Raw genomic sequence first — 15,587 nt, 5'->3', positions numbered from 1 at the left:
TAACAAGCCTGCTAAATTAATTAAATCATTGCTGAATGTGTAGTAAGGTTTGAAAATTGGGAAATTTATGGCCAGCCTGTCACATCCCAGATGCTCTGGCGTTGCTCCAGTGCCAAAACGTCTCTGTCCACGGGTAAAATAGATGCTACATGGTCTAGCTTGTTTCCTACGTCTATGCAACTCCAATGCCTGTGTGTTCTCAAAAAAAATCATCCATCTTGGACTTGCAGTGGTGGTTTGTCACTGCTTGACCCCGGCGGACTGTGCTTTGAATATTATTGAACAAAGCTTGCATTACATAATACATATAGACACCTGACGGAAGATGTACAGTATTTCGGAGATGGGGGGGGGGGATTGTAACTTATTTGCTGTAAAACCCAGAAGTAACGCTAAATTCAGCATCCCATGGCAGTAGCTGGGGGGACGCCCTAGAAAGCCTGAATTTTGCTGACGTCAGCAGATACTCTGTTAAAATCTGCCCTCAAAAATCCTGCTGGATCAGGTCATTTTCTTGCTATAACCCAGCATTTGAGCCCTAAAACGTTCTCAGCCTGTGCACGTTTTCCACACTCATCTTCATATTTTATGTATTTAGGAACAAATCATCAAAACGACTTAACTGTCACTTTAGTACAGTGGTTCCTAAAAAGGTTTTTTACTCCTTGCAGCCAAATCCATGCCAGAATTCATAAGTACTATATTCTGTCAAGCCAGTAGTTCTGAAGATAATTGAATTTGATACATAAGAGGGTTCAAGACTGCAAGTAAATAAACGCATAAAGGGTTTAGCAATCCAAAGTTTCATCTGGTTGCAAATTTGCGACTGTGTTTTTAACACTGCCGTTATTGCAGTCTCATTATAGACATGGTGGCGGAAAGTAACCCTATTTTTCACAACTTTGGTCAGTGTGAGCAGTCAACAATGGGTCCGGCTGGACAGGGGTGGGTAGTTTTCTCACTACAGTGAAGCGAGCGAACCACACGTAGCTGTAGAAACTTGGTGCCACAGGAGGCCCGCTGCTGGCACTCTCATCACTGGCGGGGAAGCACATGATTAGCTGTCATAATAGTTACATGGGAAACAGGAGTTATAATGAAACTGATTTAAGAGTGCTAATATGAAAGCACCCTTTGTTTTGAAATTATGAATCATAGTAAAATTTGTCTGGAAATCATGTTTCTCGAACCGAAAGTACAGTAATCATTCATGTAACAATTGCATACCTTTATTATTGTAGGCAGTAAGTCACCAGGCACAGGCAGTACAGATGGGGATCAGGAATCTGGGACTCCTGGTGGTCGCAAGAGGAGGTGGGGTTCCAGCACTGTGGCCACTGCCAAGAAACCTTCCATTAGCATCACTACAGATTCGCTCAAGGTATGAATAGCCTACGGAGTGATTATTTTGTCTTGGCTATCAAAATGTTTCATCACAATCATATTTTGTCCCCAGTCTTTGATCCCAGACATCAGGCCATGTACAGGCCAAGACGCTGTAGTGGACCTGCACCCTGAGGAAGTGGTTTTGTCTGATGCTGAGGAAGACAACCAAGAGCTCTCCGAGCAGGACCTGCAGATCCGACGCACTGTCACCCAAGTAAGATACTCGGCCATTTAGCTGTGTGGCTTTTGCTGTTTACATGAATGACGGCAAGCTAACGTGATCTTTCGATTGGAGGAGGTGCCCTCAGATATCCAAGAGAACGGACAGAAGCCGACAAAGAGGATTTGCGAGGACTTGGTGGAAAATAACATTCAGGGAGACCAAAGCAAGACTGCATCTCTAGAAGAGAAACCTGTTGAAGAATTGGAAACCCGATCACCATCCCATCCTAACCAAGATGTAGAAGAAATCAACACTGGTAATATATATTTCACAATCTTGGACTTTGTGAAGTGTAGATTTTAGTAAAGCATATGCACATCGGGGTGATAGATTACTGAATATAACTACAGTATATCACAAAAGTGAGTACACCCTTCGCATTTCTGCAGATATTTAAGTATATCTTTTCATGGGACAACACTGACAAAATGACACTTTGACACAAGGAAAAGTAGTCTGTGCAGCTTATATAATAGAGTTAATTTATTTTCTCCTCAAAATAACTAAAAATATAGCCATTAATATAAACCCCTGGCAACAAGTGAGTACACCTCTTAGAAACTACAGAAATCCCTAAATGTCCAAATTGAGTACTGCATGTCATTTTCCCTCCAAAATGTCACGTGACTCGTCACAGGAGTGCTGTCAGCATTGCTGCAGAGATTGAAGAGGTGGGGGGGGGGGTCAGTCTGTTAGTGCTCAGACCATAGGCCGCACTCTACATCAAATTTGTGTGCATGGCTGTCACCCCAGGAGGAAGCCTCTTCTGAAGACGGTACACAAGAAAGCCCGACTGTCTCATCAGACTCAGACCATAGGACATGGTTGCAGTAATCCATGTGCTTTGTTGACATGTCTTCAGCAAACTGTTTGCGGGCTTTGTGGTCTGACCACTAACAGACTGACCCCCCCACCTCTTCAATCTCTGCAGCAATGCTGACAGCACTACTGTAACGTGTCACATGACATTTTGGAGGGAAAATGACAAGCAGTACTCAATTTGGACAATTAGGGATGTACGTAGTTTTTAAGGGGTGTACTCACTTTTGTTGCCAGGGGTTTAGATATTAATAGCTATATTTTGAGTTATTTTGAGGGGAAAATAAATTAACTCTTATATAAGCTGCACTCAGACTACTTTTCATCGTGTCAGTGTCATTTTTATCAGTGTTGTCCCATGAAAAGATATACTTAAATATCTTCAGAAATTCTAGTGTTTTACTCACCTTTGTGATACACTGTATATCTTTTGGAAAAATAGGCATCATGTGTCACTTTTATCGTTAGAGCATTAATTTAAAAAGTATATGTTTTACCATTAATTTGACTACATACAAAAAAATAGCTATTGCTTTGCACTGTTGAGTTTCAGCTGTCAACAATGGATGGCACAGTTGATTTCTTTCACTGACGATGGTTTCTGGAAGTATTGCTGGGACTGTTTTTTGATTTTCTTGACAGTAGCGTTCCTTTTTGCGGTGTACTGCCGTTTGAGGGCCGGAAGATCACAGGCATCCAGTATAATTTTTCGGCCTTGAGTTTGTTCCAGATTTTATTAATCTTTGGATGATGTTCTGCACTGTAGATAATTAATACATCAAAGTCTTTGAAAGTTTTTGCTGGGAAAAACCCGTCTGATATTGCTGCACCATATTTCTGTGCAACATTGGGGGAATTGGTGATCCTCTGCCCAAAATAGCTTCTGAGAGACAGTACCACTCCGACAAAGGTCTTTTTATACTCAAATCATGTTGCCATGTGACCTATTTAGTGTTTTTTAGCTGTTAATTATTTGTGTAATTGACCTTTACAGCCACTTATTGCTGTCTCAATTTGGACATTTGTTGATGCCATGAAATTTAAATTCAACATATATTTACTTAAAACAATACATTTCCTCAGTTTAAACTTTGGTGCATCATCTGTGTTCCATTTTAAAAAAATATTGAAACTTGGCACTTCCACATCAAATTTATTCACAAAAACAGTTAGGGACAGTCCACAAATTTCATATTGCAGACAAAAAACATTCCCTAAACATCAACGGAAACACTTTCCTTATGCTGTATTAGTTGGCAATGGTTGCTGTGTTCACATATACACAAATGGCTTGATTCTAAGGTTTGTTTCGGAACAAACGCTTGAAACGGAACCGGTATGAAAGCGTCCTTAAAAAAAAAATTGAAGGGGAAGAAATGCTACAATTATCAAATCACAACCAAATGGAAATGTGCTGGAGTAATAGATTTCCACGACTGCACTGATCCTTCTCTTACTTCCTTTTTTAGTCGCTGCAGGCAACACACTCATTCGTCGCTCCATCAGTCAGCAAAAAACAGGTGTTTCCATCACCATCGACGACCCCGTACGAACCACCCGCCAACCATCTCCTCCACGTGGCAAAGTTTCCAACATCGTTCATGTCAGCAACCTGGTAAGAAAACAAATGCTCTCTCTTCAGATAAGGGATGTACCCGATCTGATCACGCCGTTTTCAAAGGATCAGAATTGGGTGTAAAAGATCGGGTTTTAGAAGTCTATTTGTAAGTATTAACTCAATGTCTGCTATTGACAGAGATAGGCGCCCAATCCAATTTCACAGAGGGGTTGGCAGCGATCGAGGGGCTGGCTGGCCCCCTGTCAGATTGGATTGGATGTCAATCACCGTCAATGGCACTCAAACATACAGTTGTGGTCAAAAGTTTACATACACTTGTGAAGAACATAATGTCATGGCTCTCTTGAGTTTCCAGTTATTTCTACAACTCCGATTTTTCTCCGATAGAGTGATTGGAACAGATACTTCTTTGTCACAAAAAACATTCATGAAGTTTGGTTCTTTTATGACTTTATTATGGGTTAACAGAAAAAGTAATCAAATCTGCTGGGTCAAAAATATACATACATAGATCTGAAAAAGCGAATCATTGACTTGAACAAGTCAGGAAAGTCACTTGCAGCCATTTCAAAGCAGCTGCAGGTCCCAAGAGCAACAGTGCAAACAATTGTTTGTAAGTATAAAGTGCATGGCACTGTTTTGTCACTGCCACCATCAGGAAGAAAACGCAAGCTATCACCTGCTGCTGAGAGAAAATTGGTCAGGAGGGTGAAGATTCAACCAAGAATCACCAAAAAGCAGACCTGCCAAGAATTAAAAGCTGCTGGAACACAGGTGTCAGTGTCCACAGTCAAGCGTGTTTTGCATCTCCATGGACTGAGAGGCTGCCGTGCAAGAAGGAAGCCCTTGCTCCAAAAGCGGCAACTTAAGGCTCGACTTAAGTTTGCTGCTGATCACATGGACAAAGATAAGACCTTCTGGAGGAAAGTTCTGTGGTCAGACGAAACAAAAATCGAGCTGTTTGGCCACAATGCCAAGCAATATGTTTGGAGGAGAAAAGGCGAGGCCTTTAACCCCATGTACACCATGCCTACCGTCAAGCACGGTGGTGGTAGTATTATGCTGTGGGGCTGTTTTGCTGCCAATGGAACTGGTGCTTTACAGAGAGTAAATGGGATAATGAAGGAGGATTACCTTCAAATTCTTCAAGATAACCTAACGTCATCAGCCCCAGCCTTGGGCGCAGTTGGGTGTTCCAACAGGACAATGACCCCAAACACACATCAAAAGTGGTAATGGAATGGCTAAATCAGGCTAGAATTAAGGTTTTCGAATGGCCTTCCCAAAGTCCTGACTTAAACCCCATTGAGAACTTGTGGACAATTCTGAAGAAACAAGTCCATGTCAGAAAGCCATCAAATTTAACTGAACTGCACCAATTCTGTCAAGAGGAGTGGTCAAAGATTCAACCAGAAGCTTGTGGATTGCTACCAAAAGTGCCTAATTGAAGTGAAAATGGCCAAGAGACATGTTACCAAATATTAGCGCTGCTGTATGTATATTTTTGACCCAGCAGATTTGATCACTTTTTTTCTGTTCACCCATAATAAAGTCATAAAAGAACCAAACTTCATGAATGTTTTTTGTGCCAAAGAAGTATCTGTTCCAATCACTCTATCAGAGAAAAATCAGAGTTGTAGAAATAACTGCAAACTCAAGAGAGCCATTACATTTTATGTTCCTCACAAGTATATGTAAACTTTTGACCACAACTGTACACACACAATGCCAGCCTTCTCAGTTGAAATGGGTTTGAACTCTATAGCTGTCAAAAGCAATATGTACACTTATACACAGGACAGTTAATCCTAAATAGTAGTGCTGCAACGATTAATCGATTAACTCAAGTTTTCGATTTGAAAAAAAATATTCAAATTAAATATTGTTGCTTCAAGTATTCGTTTAATCAAATTGGCGTTGTAATGGTTTGTTTTGAAAGTGTTTGCATTTAGTTTTATTGATTAGGGTGGACACTTCCCTCTGGTCTGCCTCTTTTCACTTGGCTGAATCCAAGTGCTCCCTGTTTAGACCAACATAAGCTAAGTTTTGTTCGAGGTAATGTTTTTTTTTTAATGCATTCATTAATTAGTTTATAGGTATATTTAGCTGTTTTAAATAGGAATATGTGTCTGAACCATTTGTTAAGAGCATTGTAAAAAAAAAAAAGTAAGCATTTTATAGCATTTAAGCTAGCGCACTTTTTCTGTTTATGTTAGCCAATTGTTCTTTTGTTGTACATAGATCCTCATTTTTTTTTTAAATTATACCGTTTGAGGCTCAGCTCAGGTATTTTAATTTTTCATGTACCTTATCCCATTACTCGAATATTCGAACTAACTAGTCCATCGATTAATCTAGGGCTGTCCCAAACGACTAATTTTCTCCCGATTAGTCAGCCGACTATTTTTACGATTAGTCGACTAATCTAATAATTAATAATTTATTTTATTTTATTTTTTTCACTAATTTAGCAATGACATTTTCGTTGACGCTTATCAATTCACAAAAAACGTATTGGAACACTTAAATTATTTATTAAAGTACAAATAAACATGTAAATAACAATGATAAATCACAAATAAACAATGAGTTCAAATGCTGATAGAATTAACTAGTGTAGCATCCCGATTGAAAAGATGGTCTCTTAAACTAATGGTTTACAACTTTTATTCCATCTTGATGTAATCACACTGTAAGAGCTACGATGCACACAAATAAAACAACACAATTAGAAATTAACAAAAACTTTTCACCTTTTTCCTTGTAAACCTTATTTATATATCAATGAATTGCCTATATGACTTGCCTTTACCTTAATTTATTACCTTATCATTGACAATCTCTCCCTTGAGTGCAATCACTGTATATACTGTATATATTTATGACCTTTTAACCTTATATAATTTTCTATACCATAAAATAAACCATAACATGAAATAAACCTTTCAGTTAGCATTAAGAACAATACTAATATCACTTATCGGCCCATTATCAATGAAACATTATTATTTAGTAAGGCGACAGCACCCTCTGGTGTACAAAAAATGAAAAAACAAAAAAACATTTACAAACTGGGTGACGGCGCTTGAGGTGTTTATTTACGGCCGACGTGCAGCCAAGCTTGGCATTGAAGAGACAGGACAGAAGAGTGTACCCTCCTTTGTTTCTTTGAAATAAGTCAATGTTTTGGACACTCTGGTGCGCTTGTTTTGGCTTTGTGCCGCTTTCCCGGCTTGCATACAGAGCATCCGACATTCTGAACTTTCCACGCATATATTTTTTTAACCCTTCATTAACCGTCAATGGGATGTTGTGCTCGTCGACGGATTTACGTCATCGATGACGTCGACTATGTCGAGTAGTCGGGACAGCTCTAGATTAATCGACTGCTAAAATATTTGATAGCTGCAGCCCTACTAATTTGTATATATTTACACTACTGAAGCAAACTTTACAGAACAAAGAGAAAATGTCCAGCAGCAGCAAAAGAAAAAGAACTGCAGGGTTTATTATTTGACACGAGACACGACCCTCCTGCGTCAATACTACTACTGGTAGCTAGGATCGGGCAGACTGGAAGTCACTCGTGTCAAAATACGGCGGATCCAGTCGTTTTTCAAACTAATATGCAATCGTAACCCATCAGATCTCTTGAGTGGTAGATCTGGGCACAGTTGACTTGTCTTTGTTGATTTACTGCTGTCTTCTCTGCTATTATAATAACCAACACGGCCCGGTGTTCAATACAAAACCCTCCTACCACAACAAAACAAGTAGGAACTAATATTCACATAGGAACTAAAGTTATACAAAATGAAATATACAATATAAATGAATACTACATCACATTTGTAAAATATAAACACATAATAAAATAAATAATAGCCCATTTAAATAAATTAAAATGAGCTAAAACACCTGTAATTAAATAATAAGAAAAATGCACAGATCCTGCTTACACAATTAAATTTATTAATTTCTGTGTGGCGCTTTAACTTAAGAAAATCCGCCAATAAAGCTTTTGAAAACCGTTCATTAGAAGAAAAAAATGATTCATTGAGGCATTCCATTTGTAAAATACATGTTAAAAACTTTTGTCATTGGGATTGCTTTTCTCTTTAGCACAGGACTTTTTTCTTTTGCGACATTTTTATATATTACATGATGTTTTCAATCAAAATGTATGAATCACTCTAATGCATTTACATATCGTATAGGTAAGGCCTTTTACGCTTGGGCAGCTGAAGGAATTGCTCGGCAGGACTGGCACGCTAGTGGAAGATGGCTTCTGGATCGACAAAATCAAATCTCACTGCTACGTCACTGTGAGTTACCGTTAATCACTTGTGCTCTTCACTGAAGAACTCCGACGATAGTGAACTAGGCCTTTCTCTGTGTAGTACTCAAGTTCAGAGGAGGCGGTTGCAACACGCGAAGCTCTTCATGGAGTGAAGTGGCCTCAGAGTAACCCAAAAGTTCTTACCGTAGACTTTTGCCAGCAGGATGAGGTAGACCCTAAACAGCACTCAATTTTTTTGTTAAAACTTCAAATTGTGTTAGCTTTACCATTCATGCATGTGCTTGTAGCTGGACTTCCACAAAGGTTTGAGCACAGCAGAGAAACCCGGATCAGAGGATCAGTGGCTCAATTCCAACCGTTTTCAAGCCCCGGGCTTACCTCCCCTCCTTCCCAAGAGAGACCAGTGGGCCGAACGCGAGCGTGAAATGGAGCGCAGGGAGAAGGCACGCTCAGAGCGGGAGTGGGATCGCGACAAGGTCCGGGACTTTGGGAAACCCAGAGACGATGGGGAGGCTGTTGCCCGAAGGTCACGCTCGAGGGAACGGCGGCGTAAGGAGAGGGGCAAGAGCAAGGACAAGAAGACTGAAAAGAAAGGTGAAAAAAATGCAAGCTGTGATTGATCAGAGTATGGGCAGAATGGGTTGGTTGCCAGATTTTTTTCTTTTGTGAGTATTTTTCCATATTACATATATATTTTGGGTTTGATTTGACCTAAACTTTTTTTAACATTATCTAGCACAACCTGACACTTTGGTGTCATAAAAACATGGAATGACACTGAATGACATTGAAGTTTTTCAAATTAATTATCTTAAGAAAGAACATTGACAACATTACAGTACAGCATTAAATTCAAACAGGCTAACATTGTTGCTTCAATTGAACACAACATTAACTTTTCAAGATGCTGTTTATAGAAAACTCTTTGCACTCAAGAAGTTATTGAGAGGTATTCAACACAAAATTGAGTTCAGAACTGGACATTAACATCTTTCATCTTCACATTCTAAAGCAGTCTGTGCTCTCCAAATATGCAGTTGGTGTGCCCACTGCCTGCAATCAACACTTCATACTCTTTGTGTTTCACTGCCTAAAATCATTTTTGATGTATACATACCTGTACATGCATGCAGATCTGTTGAAGAATAATTTCGCTGTGCCACTTACAGTGACTAAAACCATTTTATAAATGCTTTGAACTGCCTACTGTGTGACAACAATAGGGAAGCAGCTATTATTTTAGTAGTCGATTAATCTATCAAGTAGTTGGTTCAAATAATTGAGTAATCAGATTAAGAACATTTAATGCGTTGCAGAATAGGTTTTAGGAGATGTAGCTTAAATGCCATCAAATGTTTTTTAAAAATTTTTTTATTAACAATGCTCTGAACAAATTGTTAACATACATAATTCCACAATAAACGACTACATATACCTATAAACTAAATTACGAATGCATAAAAAACATTAGCTCAAACAAAAAACTTTGCTTCTCCTGGTCTTAACAGGGAGCAGCTGGACTCATCCATGTTAAATGAGTTATGTCATATTCACTGTTACCACTAGAGGGCAGTGTATCCACGCAAATCAATAAAAGTAAATGCAAACACTTTCAAAACAAACAATTACAACGCCACTCTAATTAAACGAATACTCCAAGCAGCAAAATTTGATTCGAAGCTTTTTTGTAATCGAATTACTCGAGTTAATCGATTCTTCGTTTCAGCGCTGACAACAGTCCACATCCAAATTGTGACAACCAATCCCAACTCATGTTTTTGAGTAAAAGTGAAAATAACAGCTAGCAAAGAACTGCATAGCTAGAGAATTTGAATAAAAACAGTAGCTTTGCCCTCAATCCTTTTAATAGTAATACTTAAATAACTAAAATCCTATTGTGTAAAAGACCATACAGGGTTTACCCTAGGATTTTTTTAAGCTGTGGTGGTGGGCTACATCGGAGTTGGACAGCCTCACCATGTCGTGTCACGGCGAAATTGCGTCGTCATATGACAAATGAGATTTTTTTTGTTTCCACATTTTTTCCCCAAGAAGAACCATAACAAATATCTATTTGAAATATTTCATTAGCCAGGCAACTGTCATATCTCTCAGCTACGATACATGTATGTAAAACGCGTAGCTGATTACAGCTACATTACACTACGTAATAATCTGACTTCTGTTTTTCTCGTGGCAATAGTACGACTTACGTGTCGTAGTCCTTTTTTTTCCCCTTTTATTTGGCCCTAATTTGGAATGAGCTTGACGGCAAACTAAAAGTGTTGAAATCCATCTCCACCTTTAAACAATGCTAAAAAGAATTCTGATCAGTAAATATAAAATCCCAACATGCCTAGGTTGTAATATCTGCTCTTATAATTTTTCTTATGATTGTCTTAATGTGCGCAGGCTGAGATGATGTACACTTTGTGAATAGGAATGTGTGTGAATAAATTTAAATTAATACGTACTACATTACCACAACAATAATAGACCTTCTGTTAACGGACCCATTTCAAGGAGGAGGGGGAAATCCTAATAGCCGTGTAAAGAGTTTTATTAGTTTTGGTGAGAAAGTGAATATTTTGTTGTTGTTCATGAACTACATTTCCACATAAACGAACATCGAGGTACCATTTAGCTTAGCAAGGAGAGGTATGAGAGTCATTTTTCGAGTGTCCCAGAGCTCGCGAAACCAAGAAAAAAAAAAGCACATTTATCAAGGTTTCGTCAGCCATGATTGCATATATCTGTCCCCCGAAACAGCCTGATAGCACAGATACAGTGGGGAGAACAAGTATTTCATAGACTGCCAATGGGTTTTCTCATTGGCAGTGTATCAAATACTTATTCTCCCCACTGTATAAGTACGCCTGCCCCTATGCTATTGGATGCGTTGTTGACGTTAGTGTGGCGGCGCTCTGAAAGTAGAGCAAGGCTCCACCTCTCAGCCCAAATTCATTCAAACTTGCCGTTCCGCCCAAGACTGCTGTCCACCGTTCACTTTCGCCGAAAAGTCCGATCCAAAATACTGTAATGCCCCGATTAGGGGGAAGAAGGAGAGGAGTCTTTATCGGCTTTACCCACTTTATTGTGGCAACAATAAGAAAGAAAAATAATGACAAAATAACAGCGGGCTGCCGCGACATGCGACTACTATCTCTCGCTATATCGCCCGTTCTCCCATTCTTCCTACTCGTTTGCCCCTACGTCACAGCTCGCCAGTCTCTTAAGTGGGCCGCGGTGAGTTACGGACATTATACCGTATTGGCCCAAATATAAGACGGCCCTGATTATAAAACGACCCCCTTTTTTTCAAGACTCAAGTTTAGGAAAAAAAACTTTTTGAACTCCAAATTTTTATACAGAAAATATTTACAGTACATCTGAAACATGATTATAACAATAAATTTGAGAAAAAAAGCATGTTATTTTGCCTCATTCAAATCGTAATATCTGAACATTTAAATATGTTAACTAAAGTGCAATCACATTCGTAAATGAATGGCTTCCGGTTTTTGAAATGTAAATAAACCAATCTATTGTGATAAAACAACAAAATTGCAATAACAGCATTAATCATCAAAGTGAGGTCTAACTGTAGTCTTGAAACAAATCTGAATAAGGAAAAACGTTGTAATAAATAATGCTAACTGTTTAAACTTGAGAGTAGCGGACATCTGTCATGACAGAATATCGCTTCAATGATATCTGGCGCCATTTTGCGTCGTGAATGGGTATAATTTCTAGACCGCGAATATAAGATGACCCCCACTTTTTCAGTCTTATTTCAGTGCAAAAAAACACAGTCTTATATGCGGGCCAATACGATAATACACAATGAATAGTTGTTCATTGTAGTTACTTCACACAAGGCTGCCGCTAGTTTGAAACGACCTTAAAAAAAAAAAACTTCCCATTTGCAAGGCGTGCATCTTTTATTTTGGTGTGGCAGTGCGCCACAATCTTTAATGTGTAGGGGAAATCCTGCCATAAGAAGCGTGAAGACCTTCAAATTTTACAATTGACCTTAATTTCCTTTTTTTGGGAGCAATTCTTGGCATTTCAATACAGATATTGTACAAAGCAGTTACAGCAAATGTGACAACTAAAGCCGTTCTCCCCTAGTGACTTTTTTTTTTTTTTTTGGTCTCGTCCGTTTCTGCAGAAAAAGCCACTGAAGAACCTCCCGCAAAGCTTCTCGACGACCTGTTTCGCAAAACAAAAGCAGTACCTTGCATCTACTGGCTTCCACTTACAGATGAACAGGTACAGCTCTGCAGCCTCACATCCACTCGCTCGGATGTCGGCTTTCAATTTTTTCCTTTTCAGTTCGCCGAGCGAGAAGCCGCCAGAGCGGAACGGATGAAAGAGCGGGAGAAACGGTTGAAACAGCAGCAACACGAAGACGAGGAGAAGAAAAGGGAAGACGAGCGTAAGGAGAGAACTAAAGGTGTCTCGACGGGAGACCGCGGCGATGGAAGGAAAGATAAGGACCAGGACCGGGAGAGAGAGCGAGACAGGGATAGAGGGAAAGACAGGGACAATGAGAAGCGCAGGGACGGCTACCGGAGACCAGGGGCCGGTAGCGAAGGGGGCAGCAGACGCTCCCGAAGCCGCAGCGATCCACGAGACAGGCGGCGTTAATCAGCTGATGGAACTGTCTCCCTCTCCTGTTTGCCTTCCGTCACATGTACTGTGTTTCAACTGAGGCCCAGCAAAGGTTGTCACCACTCAGTTGTCACTACCAAGCACATGTATACATAGACTCAGACGTGTTGAAAGGGGACCAGAAAAGTTGCAGTGTTTGTATGTGTCACTCCTCGTCAAGGGTTGATGTATAGTATATCACGAATTTGCCATCCCTCCTTTCTTTGACTATCATCCTTGCAGCATAGTAGTACCTATCCTCCCTGTCCTCATATTTCCTTCTGACCGAAGTATTGGTGCCATCATTTGCTCTTTGCCTCCACAGTTAAACAGTCTTGCACTTTGGATGAGGAGGCCTTGTTGCTGCATGGAAACCAACAATCTTTTAAGCCGTCCTGCTTAGAGAGACAGAAAAAAAGGAAGTCTCTTTGCAGAGGTGCGCTGACATCTGGCCAACGTGTGGCATTCTGTACAGACATCTTGAATCATATGTTTCTAACTGAGGCAGCTTTGGAGTATTTTAATCTTTAGGCAATGCAGTGTTCCTTTCTCCAGCTGTTGGAGGAAAAAAAATCAACCTGGAGACTTGCGGCGATATTTTCTGTCCCACCAGTTTTCTTTATTTTCTCTCCCTTCCCGTGACGTCCTCCGAGGCTCTCATCATACATCATGTAGGGCTTGTACAGGCCATGGAGAGGAGGTTGTACTATTTTGTTTTCTCACAAATGGTTTGAATATTGTTATTTTTACCATTCTAGTATAAATGCTTTTTTTTTTTTTTTTTTAATTTCCTCTTTGATTACGCCTATCAATGGTGAATGTACAAATAAAAAATGGTAAATATTGGCCTGCCTATGCTTCTATTCCTCTCCCAGGTTGCAGAAATATCACAGCGAGTGTGCTTTCGCCACATTTATGCTCTGACCCAAATGTTAGCATTAATTCTATGTTGCGACTATCATGATACTGTTTCATTAATGGTCCACAAGATGGCGGTCACCCCATTGTCTGTTCCCCTCTAATATAAATGGAGGTAAAAATAGTTTTCAAATGCCTTTGAGTTTCAAATTTATTTTTGCATTCAAACACTTTTTTTTTATTGAAGTGATTTTTTTTATTGAAAATGTTTTGACTGAAGCAAATTTTTTTATTTAATAACAAAAACAGCTACCTCCATACAAATGTCCTTCCCATAATACGGCCCTAACACAAAAAGGATTGCTTCAAAGAAAACGGTTTCAATGGAAAAATTAAGTGTTCAAATGCAAATTTCTCAGAAATATTTTTTCGCATTCAAAAACTTTTTTTCTATGATAGAATTTATTTTTGATTGAAGTGATTTTTCTTTTGAAAATATTTTTTGTTTGAAGCAACTTATTCTTTGATTGAATAATAAAGACACCAATGTCCTAGCCAAAATGTGGCCCAAACGCAAAACTACATTACTTCAAAAAACTAGTTTCAATAAAATAAAATAAAAATCCAGTTTTCAAATGCATTTTTTGAGTTTCAAATTTATTGTTGCATTCAAACACATTTTTTGATTGAAAATATATATTTTGATTGAAGCGACTTTTTTTTTTTTGATCGAATAATAGACAAATCTACCTCCATACAAATGTCCTACCCATAATGTGGCCCAAACAAAAAAAAGGATAGCTTCAAAGAAAAGTTTCAATGAAAAATTAAGTGTTCAAATGCAAATTTCTGAGTCTCAAATTGCATGCATTTTTGCATTCAAAAACTTCTTTGTGATAGAATTTTCAAATTTTTGAAGTGATTTTTCTTTAGAAAATATATTTTTGTGTTTGAAGCAACTTATTCTTTGATTAATAAAGAGACAGATGTCCTAGCCAAAATGTGGCCCAAACGCAAAACTACATTACTTCGTTTTTTGAATTAAAAAAAAAAAACTTCAGTCAAAAAAAATTCAAAGGAAAAGTTTTCAAATGCCTTTTTTTTGTGTCAAATTTATTTTTTAATTCAAACACGTTTTTTGATTGAAGTGACTTTTTTTGATTGAAAATATATATTTTGATTGAAGTGACTTTTTTAAATTGAATAATAAAGACAATCTACCTCCATACAAATGTCCTCCCCATAATATGGCCCAAACACAAAAAAGATTGCGTCTCAAATATTGTTTCGCATTCAAAAAAAAATTTTCTATGAATTTTTTTTTCTTTTGTAAATATTTTTTTGTTTGAAGCAACTTATTCTTTGATTGAATAATAAAGACAGAAATGTCCTAGCCAACATGTGGCCCAAACGCAAAACTATATTACTTTAATCATGTAGTTGTTTCAATTAAAAAAAAAAAAAAAAAGTTCAAATGCATTTTTTGAGATTCAAATTTATTTTTATTTTTAACAATTTTTTGACTGAATTGACGTTTTTGAATGAAAATACATTGATTGATTTTTGATTGAAGACACAAATCTACCTCCATAAATATACAGCACTAATGTGAGCACTGTCTTGCCACATCAAAGATGCATGTATTACTTTAAATGCCCAAATTTAATCTTAACCCCCCGACCCTTGTGTGTCAGTCACGAGTTGGCCTCCACTCTCCTCACTGCCTTTGTCTCCTGCTTCATTTTTCTGCTCTTGACGTTCAAACTGCA

General features: G+C 38.5%; 1 protein-coding gene across 3 annotated transcripts in view; it reads left to right on the top strand.

Annotated features, from left to right (window-relative positions):
* Positions 1-13,806, top strand: part of acin1a (apoptotic chromatin condensation inducer 1a) — a 59,622-nt gene extending 45,816 nt beyond the window's left edge. For 2 of the 3 annotated variants that reach the window (XM_057857037.1, XM_057857040.1), the window contains exons 10-18: positions 1,242-1,381; positions 1,457-1,600; positions 1,682-1,865; positions 3,898-4,043; positions 8,225-8,332; positions 8,408-8,515; positions 8,595-8,901; positions 12,479-12,579; positions 12,643-13,806. In XM_057857037.1, coding sequence (XP_057713020.1) covers positions 1,242-1,381; positions 1,457-1,600; positions 1,682-1,865; positions 3,898-4,043; positions 8,225-8,332; positions 8,408-8,515; positions 8,595-8,901; positions 12,479-12,579; positions 12,643-12,957 — 1,553 coding nt within the window. In that variant the 3' untranslated portion in view covers positions 12,958-13,806. The remainder of the gene's footprint in view (positions 1-1,241; positions 1,382-1,456; positions 1,601-1,681; positions 1,866-3,897; positions 4,044-8,224; positions 8,333-8,407; positions 8,516-8,594; positions 8,902-12,478; positions 12,580-12,642) is intronic. The other variant, XM_057857039.1, reaches the window with a different exon arrangement.
* Positions 13,807-15,587: the final 1,781 nt, after the last annotated feature.

This window comes from Corythoichthys intestinalis, chromosome 14, assembly GCF_030265065.1.
Source record: "Corythoichthys intestinalis isolate RoL2023-P3 chromosome 14, ASM3026506v1, whole genome shotgun sequence".
NCBI lineage: Eukaryota > Metazoa > Chordata > Actinopteri > Syngnathiformes > Syngnathidae > Corythoichthys > Corythoichthys intestinalis.
Note: the sequence above shows the minus strand (reverse complement) of the source record. Positions and strands in the feature narration are given on the sequence as shown.